General features: G+C 49.0%; 1 protein-coding gene across 1 annotated transcript; it reads left to right on the top strand.

The window, feature by feature from the left end:
• Positions 1-240: 240 nt before the first annotated feature.
• On the top strand, positions 241-7,219 carry cUnh4orf54 (chromosome Un C4orf54 homolog; the record flags this gene model as incomplete). The annotated part of the gene is made up of 3 exons (XM_083640185.1): positions 241-4,230; positions 5,885-6,178; positions 6,995-7,219. The coding sequence occupies 3 exons, from the start codon at positions 241-243 to the stop codon at positions 7,217-7,219; spliced, it is 4,509 nt and encodes a 1,502-aa protein (XP_083496311.1).
• Positions 7,220-20,102: the final 12,883 nt, after the last annotated feature.

The following is a 20,102-nucleotide window of genomic DNA, read 5'->3' on the forward strand; positions in this document are numbered from 1 at the left end:
CACTTTAGGGAACCAGTAGCTAGTGATGTCTCCCCCGGTCCTATTTAGGCTTCCTATGGCGGTGAACTGGAATGTTTGGAGCGCTTCCGTGTCATCTACCGGCCAAACAGCATCTCTACACTGAGCGTCTGTCTGCGGCTCTCAGAGCGGAATCCCAGCCGGGAGGCTCCATCTCCCTTTCTCTGCTGTCAAATGTCAGATGGAGACTTGAAGTCGCGCGCAGCAATGAAGACGAAGGAAATGTTAACACCGCCACACGGCGGAGAGGATGCCCCGGGAAGGCACGACGAAAACAATTACGTGGAGTTGGACTTACTGGACTTGAAGACGGGGGCAATGCCGGGCAAAGAGTCGCTCCTCGGCGAGGGAAACCAAACGTCTGCCCCCGGTGCGCTGTGCGTAATGGAACCGAATCCTGGGCACGGAGGGTCGTCGGCGAGTCAAAACAACGCCGACAGGAGGGACGCCGACAGAAGTGGAACATGCGCGGGGTGCGACACGGAGGGTCGCTGTGATGCCGCCCCAGACACAGAGGAGCGCGCCATAACGCAGCCCGACGTCTCCAAACAAGAAGACGCCAAAAACACAGAAGAATCACAACATACAGACAACTATCTGAGCAGGGGGAGTGGGCCTGATGATGAAGATGGTGATGATGATGAAGAAGATGATGATGATGTGAGTTTGGTGCTTTCCGATGACACATTGGTCCCGTGCGTAACGGAGGACGAGTCCCATTACATTACCACGCACGAGATCCAGCTGTCTGAGCTGTCTGACCATGAGGGCGACTACGACCTGGGGACGGGCTCGAGCTGGGAGGACGTGGAAGAGGACAACCAGCTCTACTCTTTTGTCGATTACGCGTCTGTTGACGGTGAAGGGAGAGGGAAAGGCGGCCGCCCGGCGCGCACTCGCGCCGCAGCAGCCGTCAGCACTCTGCTGGAAAGTGATCTGCGCGACGCGGCCAAGCTCACCAGCTCTGACGAGAGCGCGTCAAAGCCGCAGCAGCGCAGCGGCAGCGCCACAGGGCAGATCCACCTGTCAATCAAAACCACTTCCCGAGCTATAAATGACACGCGCGGCATCCAAGAAAAGGGGAAATTTCTGTATCATTCCGGGCGCACGGGAGCAGACGGCAAACTGTGCGACAGCGCAAAGTGCTTCATCGCCGCGCCGCGCCGCTTGCACCTGCAGGGCGGCAGGTTAGGAAAGGGCAGAGAGGCCGGCTCCAGCGGCACGTCCAGCGCAGTCAGCGAACTGGACGACGCTGACAAGGAGGTGCGCAACCTGACAGCCAGGGCCTTCAAGAGCCTCGCCTACCCCTACTTTGATGCCATTAACTTCAGCACCTCCAGCGAGTCATCTGCATCAGAGCTAGGAATCAACAGGTGGTCCACGTTTGTCGACCTGAAATACGGCAAGGTGATGGACCAAAGTATGGTGTCCCATAGAAATGCAACGTCCTCATTTGAAATGGCCAAAAATATAGACAATAAAGGTTATAAGGGTTTGGCACTGGCGAGCATCAAACCGCCCCCGAGCGAGATGTTTACTCTGAATGGCAATCTGAATCCCCACAGCGCATCGTCATCCACTAAGAAAATTGAGCTCCTGGGGAAATTTGGACAGGGGCGCAGTGGAGTGATCACACTCACAGAGACAGTGAATTTCAGTTGTAATGTGAAATCGGGAATGTCTGCGGGAGAAAGACGTGGGAAATTTGCACAAAACGCTGCGGGATCACGTTCCACAGATGAAGTTACCAGCTGCAGCTTGCCAGGCGGCCAGAGGAGAGGGGCCAGCAATAAGGCGCCCTGTAATGCGGGGGAAAGCATGGAAGACACACACAAGAAAGCCATCTTCGCCTCCAGCGTGATTAAAAATGTGATTTCCAAGAAGATGCAGTTCGAGCAGGAGCGCAAAATGGAGCGGGGGGAGATCAGGGAGCCCCATCACACCCCGTCCCCCTGCCTGGTGCAGCAGGAGGGAGACAGCCTGCACAGGGGCAATAAGGCGCAGGCGGGCAGGGAGCTGCACACACAGGGCTCCAAATTCTCCGAGGCGGGCTCGGACTTTGCCATAATGTGCGTGGATGAATTAGGCGACATAGTGGACAGCGGCTCATGTGAGACCAAGAGCGACTCCCGGAGACAAGAAGCGTTGACTCCTGCGCCCGAAACTAATTTGGAGCCGACAAATGAAGCTGGAATCGATACTAAAAAAGGCGCAATGGAAGCTTCCAAAAGCACGTTGCTTCGCAGCCAAAATAGCGCATTCAGATGCTGGAAGGACGGCGAGCTAGAGTTTCAAAAGGAACATAAAAGCGATAAAACTCCAGAGGGGAAGCCGCCTTCATCCGAAGACGACCTGGCCGAGGGGGACCTGTGCGCAGCGGGCAGCGGTAAACTCACTAAAATGTCACATTTGTTTGTGCCAAGTATCCAACTGTTGTCCGGTGACGGACAGGCTGGAGAGCAGCTGGCCAGCAGCAGGGGTGATTCCCCGTGTGGAGAGGCAGGAGGACTCAAACTGCGCTCTGACAACACCTTATACGTGGCAGACTCCAGGAGCGTCGGCACATCCAAATCTCCAGAAATCAAGATTAATTTAAGGAGCGTCAGAGACAAGAAAGCCGAGCCGTTCGGCGTCTCCAAGCTGCGGGCTCCCAGTCTGGGCTGTAACGCAGCAGCAGCCAGCTCGACCAGAACAGATCATGACTCCAGGTGCCAGGCGCTCGCTGCAGCCTTGAAGGGTGAGTGCTCAGACAAAGTGCCGCATTTCATGGTTCGAGACATCAGAGAGAATAAGGGCAAATTACAGACGCCCATACACCAAGTGAGAGACGTGCGTAAATTAGTGAAAAGTTCTTATCACTTTGTCTCTCTGGATAACAACGACAATAAGTCCTGCTTTACTGCCGAGCCTCATTCAGAGCCAAAGAAGCAAATGCCTCATCGAAACCCCGCGTCTGTGTCCCCCATAGTGATCAAATGTCAGTCTGTCAATACCAACAACAGCGGAAAACAATCTGCAAACCTCATTGACTTATCCAAGCACAGGCTGATTGAGGAGCCGTTTGACATTACAGACAGATCATCTCCAGAGGGCGCTAAAAGCGGCTCGGCTGCACTCCAAAAGCCACAGGGGCGAGCAGCACCCATAGGGAACTCGAATAAAGGAGACGCCTCTGAGGGGGCCATAGGGTTGAGAATTGAAAGCAGGTCAGCTTCTAGGAGGCAGGAAAAAACATGCGACGGCGGCGCAGAGAAGAAACCTGAATCAAAGATGGCCAACCGGGCGGCCTTGGAAAAACTCCAAGCCGCGGTGAAAACCATGGAGCAGCTTTATGTGTTTGATCGGAACGAATGGAAGAGGAAGAGTGAGCCACACCCGCTGATGGACAGCCACGTGCTGTCCCTCATCAGCAGGGAGGAGCACCCCGAGGACGAAGGCGGCCGGGTGTCCAACGCGGACAAGCTGGTGAGGAGAGACTCCTATCCCACAGACAAGACCCCCCCAGCAGGGGCAGCGTCCCCGGGTTTGGACGTCCTGTTCAGGAGAGAGGAGAAAGACCCGCCCAAAGCCTTCCAGACCCCCGGCCGCGACGAGAAGCTCAGTGCCAGTGCCAGTGCAGCGCTTCTGATGCAAGCTGGGAACAAAAACATGTTCAACCTCAGCTCCAGCCAGAAGGCCTCAGCAAACAGTGGCAACGCCAAGACCCCCCAGCCGAGCGCGGCCGTGCAGTCGCCTTACGGCATGAAAACCTTCTTCGCCCCCAAGTCTCCCAAATTGCCGATGTCGCTCAAAATCACCCAGACGAAGCAACGAGTGGTGGAGTCGCAGGAGAGGCACGAGGCGGAGAGGGCTGCCCAGAACGTCTTCAGCGCCTTTTCGGACAACGAGAACTACCTGACCATTCCCGTCAAGTCTCACGCCAACGGCGGCAAACAAGCCACGGCCGCCGAAAAAAGCTCGATGTACACGTTCAGCGCCCAGACGCAGCCGGCCAGCCCTCCAGCACCGGTAGGGGCTAACAGCAGCAGCAGCAGGGGCCGAGAGGACTACAACCAGTCCCCCAAACGCTCCAGCGTGGTGATGGAGACGCGCTCGCCAGACATCCCGGCCGCCACCATCTACCACTCCCTGCCTCTGGGCATGTCCACTCAGCCTCAGGTCTACTGCTTCTCCCCCAGCATCACCCCTGCTCCCACCATGGACCCCTTCCAGGTAGGCCTGGGCAATATGTCAATAGAGTCATATCAGTCACGCGCCCTCTTCCCGGGTTAGGCATACGAACCAAGGCATTTCATCCGCCATTGTTTTTTCCATAGACATTTTGTAAAAAATACTTTTACTTTGTCAAACCAAGCAATTTGTTTTCTCTATATCGTTTTTTAGTTTGTCCGAGTGAAATGCTATCTCTCGTGATTCTAAATATAGCTGAATCGCTTGGTTCAATCAGGAGAGACTAGAGACCAGTGAATGAATGCAATAATATTGATTTACAAATGCTTAATGATAAAGCATTACAGAAATAGGATGCGAGTAAGGTATTTGTTAATAGTCTTTGGCGCATAGACACCACAGGGAGATATGGAGAGAGAGCTGCATCAGCCACGAGCAGCAGCCAGACCTATCCCCCTGCAGAGTCTAGATACTGGTGGTGATGATGGTGAAGCCTCTGAGACTGATGAGACTCTGGAGGACTGAAGAATCGGATGACTCTGATGGGTCTGCGAAGACTGGGTGGGGAGGGGGAGGTGGAGGGAGCGAGACTGACAGCAGGAGTGGAGCAGGCTGAATGGGATAAAAAGAGGCACATATAAGCAGACAACAGCCGTGTGATAGGCTTACAATGAAGGGTGAGAAGCAATGTGATAGGCTTACGATGGAGGTGTGTGAGGTGAGGTGATGTGACGCTATGCTATTGGTTAAATGAAACCAGGAGGGAAACAGCTGATTATTCAATTGAAGCCTGGAAGTTGACAGCTAACTTTGAGCGTGTGAAGGGGTGGAGAATTAGGAGTGGACTGAGGTGAAGTGCAGATTATAGTCTTCCTGGTTGAACCTTCATTAGAACTTCATTTCTACCAAGTAAAATGGTTTATATCAGCATTTTACGAAATGCCTATGGGTCTTCAAGAAGATCCTGCACACTGCTCTTGCTCAGCATCACCCTTTTATTAAACAAACACAACGTTTCGGTCCAATGGACCTTTGTCAAAAAACACTTGAGAGCAGATCTTCTTCAAGACTCAAGTGATACTTTCCAACGCACCTGCACCAGAGAGAATTGGATGTGTGAAAATCTCCTTTAAAAATGAAATGCCTATGAAAAAAAGAATGACGGCTAAAATCCCTTGGTTCATATGGCTAACCTGGAAGAGGGCGTGACTTTGGCACCCTATATTGATATTGTGATATGAGACTTGATATATCATCTTAGATTTTGGATATGGTAATATGATGATATGGCATAAGTGTTGTCTTTTCCTGGTTTTAAAGGCTGCATTACAGTAAAGTGATGTCATTTTCTCAACTTACCAGACTGTTCTAGCTGTTCTATTATTTGTCTTTACCCATTTAGTTATTATATCCACATTACTGAGGATTATTTATCAAAAGTCTCATTCATTTGTGAAAGCACCAATAGTCATCCCTACAATATTGATATTGAGTTATTTGGTCAAAAATATTGTGATATTAGATTTTGTCCATCACTGAGCCCTAGTAGGCTACGGTTCAGTAACTTGCGAAATAATCTTAAAAACCATAATGAAAAAGAATCGTGATAAGATCGTGGATCCTGATCCTGCCTGAAAATAAAATAAAATAAATTGTGATGTGATATTTTTGCCATATCGCCCACCCCTACTTCCAGGCCACCCAGAGGAAGATGCTCTTGGATCCCACCACCGGGAACTACTACCTGGTGGACACGCCCGTGCAGCCGGCCACAAAGCGGCTGTTCGACCCGGAGACGGGCCAGTACGTAGACGTGCCCATGCCCCAGGCGCCCATGACCCCCATGCCCATGCCCATGCCCATGTCTCCTCTGGCCCTCAGCCCCGGGGCGTACGGCCACACGTACATGATCTACCCGAGCTTCATGCCCGCGCCCTCCATTATCCCGGCCCGGACGCTGTCGCAGTCACACATGTCCATGCAGTCCGAGGTAGGGATGAAACGGTTACTGGTTTAATGATATGCTATGATGATATGCTGTGATGATATGCTATGACAAGCCATGCTGCAGACTTGCACTAAGAAAAATTCCCCCTTTGTAATCTGATTACTTACTGTGGCTATTAAAGTGAATCTTGAATCTTGCATAAACTGTGATACAATTCTTGACGGTTAGATTACCGTTTATTTTTTATTTTTTTATTTTCGGATTTCCCCCCATTTTCTCCCCAATTGTACTTGGCCAATTTCCCCCCTGCTGTCCCGGTCGCTGCTCTACCCTTTGCCGATCTGGAGAGAGCCGTAGACTAGCACCATGCTTCCTCCGACACATGCGCAGTTGCCAGCCGCTTCTTTTCACCTGACAGCAGGGAGCTTCACCGGCATGACATAGCACGTGGGAGGATCACGCTATTCCCACCAGTTCCCTTCCGCCCCAACAGGTGCCCCCGACCGACCAGAGGAGGCGCTACTGCACCGTTTCAATTTTTAATTGTCATTAAAACCGTGTTACCGTGATTACAGCGCTTTGAAAAAATGGTAAATACTGTCCATCATCATCAACAGTCTCCCACTGGGTCTGTTTTCAAAATAAAACTTGGTGAAATGATTTCAGTTAGTGTATCCAGTACTTTTTGGGTCTGAGTTTTCAATAAAACTTGGTGATATGATTCCAGTAAGTGTATCAGTACTTTTTGAACATTTTCAGCACATTTGAACAATACCGTAACAATACTGATAACTGTGGTCATTTTGGTCACGATAATCGCGATGTGAAATTTTCATACCGTTGCATCTCTAGTTGGAGGTTGAGAGCGGAGAGAAAGCGCCGTCGCAGCAGGCTGAGGGAGTCTACATGGAGAGTCCATACTTCATGGCCACTGGGAGGTCCCCCCAGGCGGCCCCCGCCAGCAGGGCGCCACAGGGCCACAAGCAGCCTCTCATCAGCATCACGTCCCAGCAGGGCCCCCGCATCATCGCCCCGCCCTCCTTTGACGGGACCACCATGAGTTTTGTGGTGGAGCACCGGTAAACAGCAGCTCACCTGGACAGGTAAATTGGCTTTAATGTTTGTCCCCTTATCACAAGCATATAGTGTATCTACACACAATATAGGTGACATAAATACGACACAATTCTGCCAGATTACATTATTACACAAACACGGCATTATCTTTAGACTGTGGGAGGAAACCCACGCAAACACGGGGAGAACATGCAAACTACACACAGAAAGGACTGAGGCGGAGATTCGAACCCCCAACCTTCTTGCCGTGAGACGGCAGTGCTAATCACTGAGCGAGCATCTTTGACGACAATTTGTTTGGTCACATAGTGTTAGATTAACTTTTCACTTTGTTCTTCGTCACATTTACCTTGAAGCGCAGTGATGCTTTATGTGGAGACTAGAAGACCATTAAAATAGTGGTTCTCAAAATGGGGTCCGGGGCCACCTATGGGTCTGTGGGGGGGTTCCAGGGGGTCCGCAGCAAAAAGGGGGATAATTTATTTGAGCTATAATTCCATCCATAAGTAAGACAATGATAGAATGTATTACTATTTTGGTCATGGGTTTCATACACGTTCTGTAATAAAACAACAAAAGCAAAAATCTTATCAGATGGGGTACCTGGGACAAAATCGTATCAAACAGGTGTCCGTGGTCTAATTTGTGTCTGTTTAGGAGTCCTTGATGTGAAAGAGTTCTGAGAACCAATGCATTTAGAAGCACAGATAAACTTGTGATAATACCATTCACACCTAACCTTTACAATATTAGGTAATTAACGATACAGTTCAACCCCCAAATGTTTGCTACATTGTTTATATTATATAATTCTCTGACTCTAATAACGATCACATGCTCACAATGTGCGTTATAATGTGCGTTATAATGCCTTACGAGCACCACGTCAACGACACCTTATTTTGCCTGTCATGAATCCACACTTGTGGTTCTAAATCTGTTGCAGGTGGCTAGCAGCATCACTCAGTTTACACTGCTGTCTGCATTCTGCAGCAGTAAATGGAGTTGGATCACTCACTTCAATGTAGTGACCCCGCCTTAACAACTTTGACCTTTCACCTCTAGCTGGAGTACATACCGTATAATAACGGTTCCATTTTAAACGAGTGAAACTCACACAGACAGATGCATGTAATTCTGTCAAATAATTATGATACTACTATCACTACTACCACTAATTCCTACTACGGCTACTATTAGTGCTGCTGCTACTACTACTGCTACTCTTACTACTAGCAGGAACAGAGCTGCAACCATAACGCCACATGGTCTCTCCATTAAGGAGGACATTAACTAGGGAATATTAACAACAGGGTGTTTTGGCCAAGGAGGCCTTCATCAGACAGCAGCCAACAAGAAAATGCAGAAATATCATCCATATATTATATTCACACGTGTGTGAATTTCACACCGAAGATCAGAATTAGAATCAGAAATAATTTATTGACCCCCAAGGGGAGATTGCATAATGCTGCAGATGCTCACATTCAAGTAGGGAAATATATAAGCATAGAGAAATTATGTGAAGAATAGAAATAAGACAATCAGGGGGCAGAATAACCTAGTTGCACAAATTGCAGTATTGCATAATTATTGCACATTGCGATATTGCACAGTTAAGATGCACATTATGAAATATAAATATAGTTAAACTTTATATAGTTGCTGACGGGTGAAATACTGTAAGTCTAGTATTGACTCAGTCTCTGACACTCTCAGGGAGGAGATAATGAGAGAATCTGACCACCAATTTGCTGCTGTCATGTCTATTTGATGGGGGGCATAAAGCAGACAACTAATCAGTAGCATCCAAACACTCTACGTGCATGTAGTCTGGGGCCAAAGGCTTGGCATCTGGTCATCTGGTAAAAAGCAGAAACGGGAGTTGCAGATCAGACAGGATACAGAAACGGTCTGTGCTCCAAAAAACAATTTCGCTCTGAAAACAGAGCGTCATAAATGTGATGCGAGTTATCTTGCTATGTCACTAATACACAAAAATAAGATCAATTAAAAAGCAAATAACACAATAGAGCGATAACACTGCAGCACAAATTGGAAACAAATAGCCAGATACAAGCGGTGAGATCTCAGACTGGAAGACTAAAGTGAGCAGTAACAGATTCCAGGCTCTTCTCCTTTGAGAGAGACCCTGGGGATGCCAGGTTAGCCTGGCAAAGCCAGGTTAGCCTGGTGACATGAGGTTAGCCTGGTGACACGAGGTTAGCTTGGTGACGCCAGGTTAGCCTGGCGAAGCCAGGTTAGCCTGGTGACATGAGGTTAGCCTGGTGACACGAGGTTAGCTTGGTGACGCCAGGTTAGCCTGGCGAAGCCAGGTTAGCCTGGTGACATGAGGTTAGCCTGGTGACGCCAGGTTAGCCTGGTGACACAAGGTCAGCCTGGTGACACCAGGTCAGCCTGGTGACGTCAGGTTAGCCTGGTGACGCCAAGTTAGCCTGGTGACGCCATGTTAGCCTGGTGACGCCAGGTTAGCCTGGTGACGCTAGGTTAGCCTGGTGACGCCAGGTTAGCCTGGTGACACGAGGTTAGCATGCATGAAGAAAGAAGAGACGACATGACTGTAATGTTGGCAAATGAACACCTCCACACAGCGCCCGCTAGCACTCACAACACTAGTTTAGGAATTCTGATATGACACCAGAGATACTGAGGAGTACATTGATGATACCAGATTGTTAGTGGGTCAGAGCCGTATGTGTGTGTGTTGATGATACCAGATTGTTAGTGGGTCAGAGCCGTATGTGTGTGTGTGTGCACTGCAAACATCCAATGTTTCTGCAATCCATGGATATGTAGACTATCACATGTAGGCTATATCAAAGTGATACACATCATAGCGTGATAGCGTGTGCTATTGAAATAGCACGGTGGCTAGTAAGGCTGTTGTGGCTGGGGTGGATGGAGGACGTAAACACTTGTCTTTCACACCAGAGAGCCGCGTGTTCGATCCCTTGGTCACATGGTCACAGTGTTTCCATAGTCTACATTTCAACCCTGAGTCACATTTAACGTTTTTTTGTTATTTAAACCCAACCCAAACCATAACCCGAACCTTAACCAAGTTGTTCTACGTGCCTAAATATAACCAGGTTGCTTTACTTGTCAAAACATAACCAAACTGCTGTTTTGTTCCAAGTTTACGTATCTGCGGATTGCAGAAATGTATACAACGGCGACCTTTTATTCTGGTGATTGGGTTTGTTTGTGTGTGTGTGTGTGTGTGTGTGTGTGTGTGTGTGTGTGTGTGTGTGTGTGTGTGTGCGTTGTGTGTGTGTGTGTGTGTGTGTGTGTGTGTGTGTGTGTGTGTGTGTGTGTGTGTGTGTGTGTGCGTTGTGTGTGTGTGTGTGTGTGTGTGTGTGTGTGTGTGTGTGTGTGTGTGTGTGTGTGTGTTGAATGCAGGGGAAGAGGCGTGGCTGGCATAGTCTGTGCAGGAGTGAAAGGTCATGCGGTGGGAGGCATGCTGTGTGGATACAGTGAGAGGTGCAGCTGCTGCAGGCTGTCAGGACAGGACAGGGGGCTGGCAGGCAGGGCACGGGGTCAGCCCGCCTGGGGGCTTTTTATAGGAGCAGTCATTTAAAGACACCGATCAGCCATTACATAAACACAGCAGCAGAGCGCTTCAGCTGCAGGGACCTGCAGGGAGTTTCCCCTTCTCAGCTTAACCCTTCAACAGGCATGAAAAAAAGAGTTGTACAATAATTTCAAGTTTACTGAGCTCATTTGCACCCAAGTAAAACAGTTCCACACATTATTTTCTAGCTGCGGCCAGCAGCTGTATAAGGCTGGTTGGTTTGTTAGAACACAAAATCTATGTCAATGGAGGGGATGACATCACAATGGAGTGGATGACGTCACACTCTGACTGACATCACATATCTGGTTGCAGCCACTGCAGGGGTTGCTGGTTCAAATCCCCAAGACCAGATGGGAAAGTGCATAGGGCTAGCTCTTAAATCTCATTGTGCTCAGTGGAAGACACCCAAGTGACAGCAATTAAGCAACAACACACCTCTCCAAGATGGCAACTGATCACAACAAGCTGGAAACACACTCGTCATTATACAGTTACAGAGAGCTGTGGTGAGAAAGTTTCCTCTTAAGACAGTTCTAGCCTCCAGTCTGTAGATGGCGCTATAGCTGGTTCTCTGGAATAAATACCATAGGCTGAGGCCACGTCTCGTCATAGACGCTGGTTTAGCTGGCTCAGCCTGGCTGGGGGCGTGGTCAGGGTGGGGTAAAAACCCCCGTTCTATCCATTCAGCAAAGTTAGAATTTAGCTGATAGCCCAGCCCAGGCAGACACGATCGGGGGATTTAAACACCGCAGTAAACGCACATCTGAGCAGACGTCTTGTGTTCTGCTCTAGAACCCCCAAACCTGTAGTTTAGAGCCGCAGCGCCGTCTTTTGGTGAGTCAGCCCATGAGATATATGGGCGGTTTTACCCCACTCGCGCGCCAGCCGTTGAACATTTTGTGGGCGTTCCCAGACATGCGGACTGTCTCTATGCAACCTTTATAACTTTGTAATTATTGATATGATAGCTTAGTCTCACGACAGAGCTTTGCCTCGTTCTGACAAATGTTCAGTAGAGCAGTGAACACACAGCATCATCCTGCTGCATCCACACAGTTCCACATGCACTGTCCCAAAGAACCTATAAAGAAGGAAGGGACATCACTCACGTCACAGCGTTTGAATTTTGATTTGGGGCCAGTTCTATTGAAGTGAATGGGCGGGCAGGGTAAAACCCACTAACCATATCTGTGTCGTTTCACCTTTGATTGAGAAAAGCTCCCACCAGATGTTGACCGATGCCTCGTACTCATGTATCATGATGTAGTTAGCTCATCTAGCTATCTTGGACCAAACGGGGGCCATGATCTGATTGGAGATAATAAGGAAAACAAACACACACATTTAGATTAAAAAAAACAAAAAAACATCAGTCATAATCAATGCAATTTTCTTTAATCTGGTGGAAGCATTTCTCAATCAAGGGTGAAATGACACAGATATGGTTTATAGTGGGACTTTCCATGCCCGCTCCATTCAGTTCAAAAAGAACTGCCCTCAAAGAAAAATGTGAACGCTGTGATGTCTTTTCCTCTTTTATGGGTTCCTTGCATGGTCCTGGGAGCTGCCCAATAGGCTACAATCACTGCCCTCTAGTGGTGGCCACTTAGCAGCTCTACTGGAGCAGTTGGAAGTGCAGTCTCTAGCACAAAGCGACAGTGGCAGCAGTTACTTTAGGGAGGGGAGGCTGTTACTTCTTCATGTTCCTCAACCACATTTTCCCAGCTGGTCTGTGGACTCAAACCAGCAACCTTCCAGTCACAAGCCCCCTTCTCCAACCTCTAGTCTAGACTCAAATAGATCCACATTAGACCAGAGACCCCCAGGATTTAGTACAGACCAGTTTTGCTTCCTTATGTTGGATTGTTTCCAGATGTGACTCTGTGCAGAATTACATATTATAGAATTATAGATTATTAATATATTGGCATCCAACGCCCTGCACTATTGTGGTATAATTCCTATCTGTCAGATAGAACAGTGTTCCCCAACCTTTTTCCATATTCTATCACTGGGTAAACAGATGAACTCTGACAAAGTGACATAATTCATATTATATTCAATGCATAACAGTAACAGCACATAACAACTGATACCTGGACAATTAACCCAAATAGAGAGCCAAAGTCATGCCCACTTCCGGGTTAGGCATACACACTGAGAGATTTCATCCGCCATTTATTTTCCATAGACCTTTTGTAAAATGCTTATAAAAAATAGTTGTACTTAGTCAACCCAAATGATTCAGCTTTAGAAACAGGAGAGACTATAGAAGATTTCACTCAGACCAAAATGTAAACAAAACAGCCGATAAAAAAAGAAAAACTTTTTTCGGTGCTTTGAGCCTCTGTTGTTTTGGTTCCCAACAGGGCTGAGCTGTGATTGGATGCAGGACTGCTCCGGGTTTTGGTCTCTTCATCAGGCTGAGCTGTGATTGGATGCTGGACTGCTCTGGCTGAGCTGTGATTGGATGCTGGACTGCTCTGGGTTTTGGTCTCCTTCATCAGGCCATATTACAGGCTGGAGTCGATGGGTTCAAGGCGCTATGAAGAAAGCTGCTCCTTCTGCCTCTTCTCTGCAGTGTTGGTTCTGTTTTGACGTTGAAAATATTCACCTTTTCTCTCACTGATGAATATTTTTTTACAAGATGTGTACAGAAGAGATATGTGTCTGCTTGTTTTCTGAAATGTTATGCAATGTCACTGTTGTTGCTTAGAGATGCAAGCTCAGGATTTATAGTCATATTTTTTATATGCCTACAAAACTGGTTATTTAGAAATGGCCTCAAACACCCTATGCATATTACATTAGCATAACCCTATTAATAATATTATGCATTATGCTGCTGATGCTGTACAGTGGTAGCCATCTTAGAGGTCCCCTATCATGCACTTGACCTGCATCTATATCTGATTAAGATTGCTCTTAATTGTAATACAACATTTGTGTTTTTGTGATTGGTTGCCAGATCATTCCAAATCAGAGTTTTAGTTCTACAAACATTTCTCTGAGGCAGAAAATGATCTCATTGGTTGAGTTAAACGTCGGTTTGTGGTGCACAACGTAGCTATCCGGCAAATGTGAATGGCAAAGAAGGAAAACTCTGGTCAATATGTGCCAGGGATTGGTGTTTTGGGTAACATGTAGGCCAAGGTCATTTTTCAGTTTCTACAGATTATGAAAGTGCAGATTGTAAGCTTTGAAATGATGTGTCATACATTGAAATCTGAGAAGAATTGAAGAAGATATGCGTATTTCAACGTTCATACTCCTAAAGTAACTTCAGAGAAAATCGCCCTGAAATGTGGTGAACAGGCTCGGTTTGGCCTGAACAGGCTTAGTTTGCTAACAAACTATACATTTTTAGTGATCCTAAAACTGCTGTTTGTTACATTGAGTGCCTTCATCAACATCTAAACTCGCGTAATATGAAAAAAAGTGAAAAACTCCACTTTGCCATATCATTCCTCGTGCCTTCTCACTGGTAGCAGCCGCAGGTAGTAGTAGACTTCTATAATAATAACTCCTGAAAATGGACTTTCAGTCGTTTGCACCATATATTTAGCTGTCATTTTGTTTGACTTGAATTTCTAAGTGTGTTTACTGTTTCTAAGGTTGTATCACATGTCATATACAAACATTGATCTGTTGTTTTGTACACAATGTAGTTTGAAGACTGTGGAACTGCTGGTCAGTCCATCTTTATATCATTTTGGAATATCTTTACAGTAATGAACCTGGAAAACTATGAAACTGACGTAACCTGTTTTAATTTCATAATGGTTGCCACATTAATTATGAGAGAATGTAACATTTCTCCAAAACTTCTTGTGAAAAGTTACTTTAAATAGTCTTATTAAGAAAGGTTTGTATAGAAGTTAGAAGTTATTCTATTATATTCAAAAGATGTACATGTAACATTATATATTGTGCCAATGGAGTGATTGCTACTGAAACTGTGTACTAGAAAAGCCAAGCTGTGGTCACTTTAGGTCTGTTTTGAATCATAGAATTGCTTCAGAATTTGCTTTCAAAGTGTCCCTCACTTTTCCTTGACCGTCTTTCTGTACAGGCTGATATTAGATTTTCAAAAATCACACAAGGAAATTGCAAAGAAAAACACTGGCCTTTCTAGTTTTTACACATCAATGTGTGTCAACTTTTGTTTGTTTGTTTTGTTATTGCTGCACTTTGGAGTCATATCGCAGAATTGTTTTGGACGTGCATTGGAGAACTGCTCTTATTTTGTTAATTTTTGGGAAATAGGGAAGGAGCACAACCTTAACCATTTGCGTTAGTTTTTTTTGCTATGGTCTGCCAGAAATGTGTGTGCTGCTAATGTATATGATTTTGATTCAGAGTTGATGTGCTGTATGACTGTAAATAGGTTTTCCACTGGCAATATGATGCTTAATTGATGTGTGAACTTACTGGACAAGACAAAGATGATGAAGGTATGACTGTACGTTCACACCGGACAGATTTTCAGATCTACCTGCAAACGTGCAGGTAGATGAGATTTTGCCCCGGGCATCGTGTATGGTGCGAGAGATGCATTTTTTCGCGGCACAAAGCGATTTTCGCCTCATCGCCCGTTCGCTTGAGATGAAGCGTAAGGGTGTATGCCCACCAAAATGTCAGTCACATATTCAGTCACTTGGACTCGTTTTCGCCCTGTCAAGCCCTGCCCCACTGCTGCAGCTTGGTTGGCTGCCTTGCTGTATTTCCGTCTTCTATTGGTCTATTTTGATTTTGGCCCCTCCTCTCGTGTTATCTTTCGCGATGTCCTGACGCCAGGTATCCCAGCATGCTTTGCAAGGTGATGAGCGACGGACGGCCGCGACGAGAGGAGGGGCCATTTTGAAATCGACCAATTGAAGACGGAAATACAGCAAGGCAGCCAACCAAGCTGCAGCAGCGGGGCGGGGCTTGACAGGGCGATGGCGAGTCCATCGCCCTGTATCGCTTTCGGTGGGCATGAACGTAACACGTGTGAACAAACTCGCACGAGTGAAGTGTTCCTTTCGCCTTGGTGTGAACGTACACTGAGCAAGTCGATGTGGCAAGGAGAGAATGAGTGAGACTTTTGGAAAGAAGGGACCTTTTGGATGTAGAGAAACGTGACTTTAGATGGGTGAGAGAAATCAAACGAAGGAGCTGTCCATAACAGGTGTCAATGTTTTGTCCAATATGTGAACATAATGGCTGCTGCATAAGACACGATGGAATGATATATTTTTTGAATTTAGCGTGTTTTGCAAATGTACAGTGTAGGTGCGAAATTAATTAAACGTCACCAATAGTGCAAGAAGTGTTTAGATCAGGTCCTATTGGTGAATGTGTTTGTGCACTAATGAGAAATCAATAAATATGAAGCCCTTTTACACAACTGTCTGTCATGTTTTTTAGTAGTTGGATGGTGTTAATAGAGTACTGCAGGGATGACAGACAACAGACCATCACACTGACCTACAGACAGACAACAGACCATCACACTGACCTACAGACAGACAACAGACAATCACACTGACCTACAAAAAACAGACCATCACACTGACCTATAGACAGCATGGAGCCTGAGTTTGAGCGTCTGACTCTAGCCGGCTGACCGTGTTTACAATTTAAAAACTGCGACAGTTCACACAACTTTAACATACATGACATGCATCTATTATACATCAAGCTCTTGAGCTAATTCTGCTCTCACTGTGAATGTCAAAATATAAGCGATATGATGTATAGACGGTTTTCACCAGCTGCAACCCCACAGCACTTCCTTTTTCTCAGCTTCTTCTTCTGTGTTTTATGGCGGTTGGCATCCTTAAATGTTGCATTACCGCCACCTGAATTGTATCAGCTTCACAGTGCTAACTATTGACAGTGTCCACTTTCTCAGCTATTCAGGGGAAAACACTGACATAGCCTACTTCTATTTCTATTTTTGCTATGTAAACGTTTAAATGTAAAGATAGGCCTATGCGTGCAATAACGTACTGATAGTCAGCTTACTCTGTAACATGTAGCTTTTATTAGCCTCTCAGGCTAGCTCCGGGACGCAATCTTTTTTTTCCCATGATGGCGAAGGCATGACCCGCCCCTCTCTGCCTCTAATTTGCTGACTGCACTCGGCTGCTCTCGGCTGCTTCCCAGGCGAGCCAGAAGTCATCTCAAACGAGCCTATACTTTCATTCAATGTCACGATGCTGCGGGGGGAAGTAGGCTACTTCATAGCTTAACTACGAAAATAGTGTCCGCTGTTTATCTCCCTTTCTGCTGCAGCATGTTGAAGAAATAAATGTTCAGTTTGAACAACATCCATTCTGGTCATTATAGAGCAAGATGATCGCTTCCACTACCAGGGCCGCCCAGAGGGATGGCAGTGCCCCTGGAGGGGTCCAGCCCCTCTCCTCTCCCTCTCCCCTCCTCTCCCCCTGGTTCCCCCCTCCTCTCCCCCCTCTGGTCCCCCCTCTCTCCTCTCCCCCTCCTCTCCCCCTCTCTCCCCTCTGGTCCCCCCTCTCTCCTCTCCCCTCCTCTCCCCCTGGTTCCCCCTCTCTCCTCTCCCCCTCTCTCCCCTCTGGTCCCCCCTCTCTCCTCTCCTCCTCTGCTCTCCTCTCCTCTGGTTCCCCCTCTCTCCTCTCCCCTCCTCTCCTCTGGTTCCCCCTCTCTCCTCTCCCCCCCTGGTTCCCCCCCTCCTCTCCCCCTCTCTCCTCTCCCCCCTCTGGTCCCCCCTCTCTCCTCTCCTCTCCCCCTGGTTCCCCCCCTCCTCTCCCCCTCTCTCCCCTCTGGTCCCCCCTCTCTCCTCTCCTCTCCCCCTGGTTCCCCCCCTCCTCTCCCCCTCTCTCCCCTCTGGTCCCCCCTCTCTCCTCTCCCCTCCTCTCCCCCTGGTTCCCCCTCTCTCCTCTCCCCTCTGGTCCCCCCTCTCTCCTCTCCTCTCCCCCTGGTTCCCCCCCTCCTCTCCCCCTCTCTCCCCTCTGGTCCCCCCTCTCTCCTCTCCCCTCCTCTCCCCCTGGTTCCCCCTCTCTCCTCTCCCCTCCTCTCCTCTGGTTCCCCCTCTCTCCTCTCCTCTCCCCCTGGTTCCCCCCCTCCTCTCCCCCTCTCTCCCCTCTGGTCCCCCCTCTCTCCTCTCCCCCTGGTTCCCCCTCTCTCCTCTCCCCTCCTCTTCTCTGGTTCCCCTCTCTCCTCTCCCCCCCTCTCCTCTGGTTCCCCCTCTCTCCTCTCCCTTCCTCCCCCCTCTGGTCCCCCCTCTCTCCTCTCCTCTCCCCCTGGTTCCCCCCCTCCTCTCCCCCTCTCTCCCCTCTGGTCCCCCCTCTCTCCTCTCCTCTCCCCCTGGTTCCCCCCCTCCTCTCCCCCTCTCTCCCCTCTGGTCCCCCCTCTTCTCCTCTCCCCTCCTCTCCCCCTGGTTCCCCCTCTCTCCTCTCCCCTCTCTCCTCTCCCCCTGGTCCCCCCTCTCTCCTCTCCCCTCTCTCCTCTCCCCCTGGTCCCCCCTCTCTCCTCTCCTCTCCCCCTGGTTCCCCCCCTCCTCTCCCCCTCTCTCCCCTCTGGTCCCCCCTCTCTCCTCTCCCCTCCTCTCCCCCTGGTTCCCCCTCTCTCCTCTCCCCCCTCTGCTCTCCTCTGGTAAGCTTACTCTGTAACATGTAGCTTTTATTAGCCTCTCAGGCTAGCTCCGGGACGCAATCTTTTTTTTCCCATGATGGCGAAGGCATGACCCGCCCCTCTCTGCCTCTAATTTGCTGACTGCACTCGGCTGCTCTCGGCTGCTTCCCAGGCGAGCCAGAAGTCATCTCAAACGAGCCTATACTTTCATTCAATGTCACGATGCTGCGGGGGGAAGTAGGCTACTTCATAGCTTAACTACGAAAATAGTGTTGGCTGTTTATCTCCCTTTCTGCTGCAGCATGTTGAAGAAATAAATGTTCAGTTTGAACAACATCCATTCTGGTCATTATAGAGCAAGATGATCGCTTCCACTACCAGGGCCGCCTAGAGGGATGGCAGTGCCCCTGGAGGGGTCCAGCCCCTCTCCTCTCCCTCTCCCCTCCTCACCCCCTGGTTCCCACCTCCTCTCCCCCCTCTGGTCCCCCCTCTCTCCTCTCCCCCTCCTCTCCCCCTCTCTCCCCTCTGGTCCCCCCTCTCTCCTCTCCCCTCCTCTCCCCCTGGTTCCCCCTCTCTCCTCTCCCCCTCTCTCCCCTCTGGTCCCCCCTCTCTCCTCTCCTCTCCCCCTCTCTCCCCTCTGGTCCCCCCTCTCTCCTCTCCTCCTCTGCTCTCCTCTCCTCTGGTTCCCCCTCTCTCCTCTCCCCTCCTCTCCTCTGGTTCCCCCTCTCTCCTCTCCCCCCCTGGTTCCCCCCCTCCTCTCCCCCTCTCTCCTCTCCCCCCTCTGGTCCCCCCTCTCTCCTCTCCTCTCCCCCTGGTTCCCCCCCTCCTCTCCCCCTCTCTCCCCTCTGGTCCCCCCTCTCTCCTCTCCCCTCCTCTCCCCCTGGTTCCCCCTCTCTCCTCTCCCCTCCTCTCCTCTGGTTCCCCCTCTCTCCTCTCCTCTCCCCCTGGTTCCCCCCCTCCTCTCCCCCTCTCTCCCCTCTGGTCCCAGTGGTCCAGTCATGTTATGGTTACCAATGACAGTTCCCCCTCTCTCCTCTCCCCCTGGTCCCCCCTCTCTCCTCTCCCCTCCTCTCCCCCTGGTTCCCCCTCTCTCCTCTCCCCCCTCTGCTCTCCTCTGGTTCCCCCCACCCACCCCCATCTGCGGTCGCCTTTTATACACGTCTCAAACAACGCAGGACAACGTGATTGGCTGGCTCAGATTTGAACAGATCTGAGCCAGCCAATCGCGTTATCCTGTGATGACGTAATGTCCTATGACCCATGACCGGATGGACCATATATGGACTTCCTCCCCCCCTGGCTGCGCTATCATAGCTGCTGACTGTTACTGCACTATCCGTCAGATCCGTGACATGGACGTTACTCTGCAGAAACTACAGTAACAAAATCACGAATTGCTCTGTTTTTTTAGCTCTGCATGTCTGTGTTTGTCTAGTTAATGTGTTAACGTTAGCTAACGGCTAACATTCGCTAGTTAGCCAACCAACCAGCAGCTAACATTAGCTAGCTAGCTAGCTTACCGGAAGCGATATTTTTTTTGGATGACGGCGAAGGCATAACCCACCCCTGGCCCTCTCTGCCTCTGATTAGTGGCAGCGTTATAAACCATAGATATGACTATATTAAAAACATAAACACACTGGCGTCTTTCATGCAGGCTAGCAAGCGTAACTGCTGTATGTCTGAGTCTGACCCACTGAG

Source organism: Poromitra crassiceps (assembly GCF_964638095.1).
Source record: "Poromitra crassiceps genome assembly, chromosome: 7".
Classification (NCBI taxonomy): Eukaryota; Metazoa; Chordata; class Actinopteri; order Beryciformes; family Melamphaidae; genus Poromitra; species Poromitra crassiceps.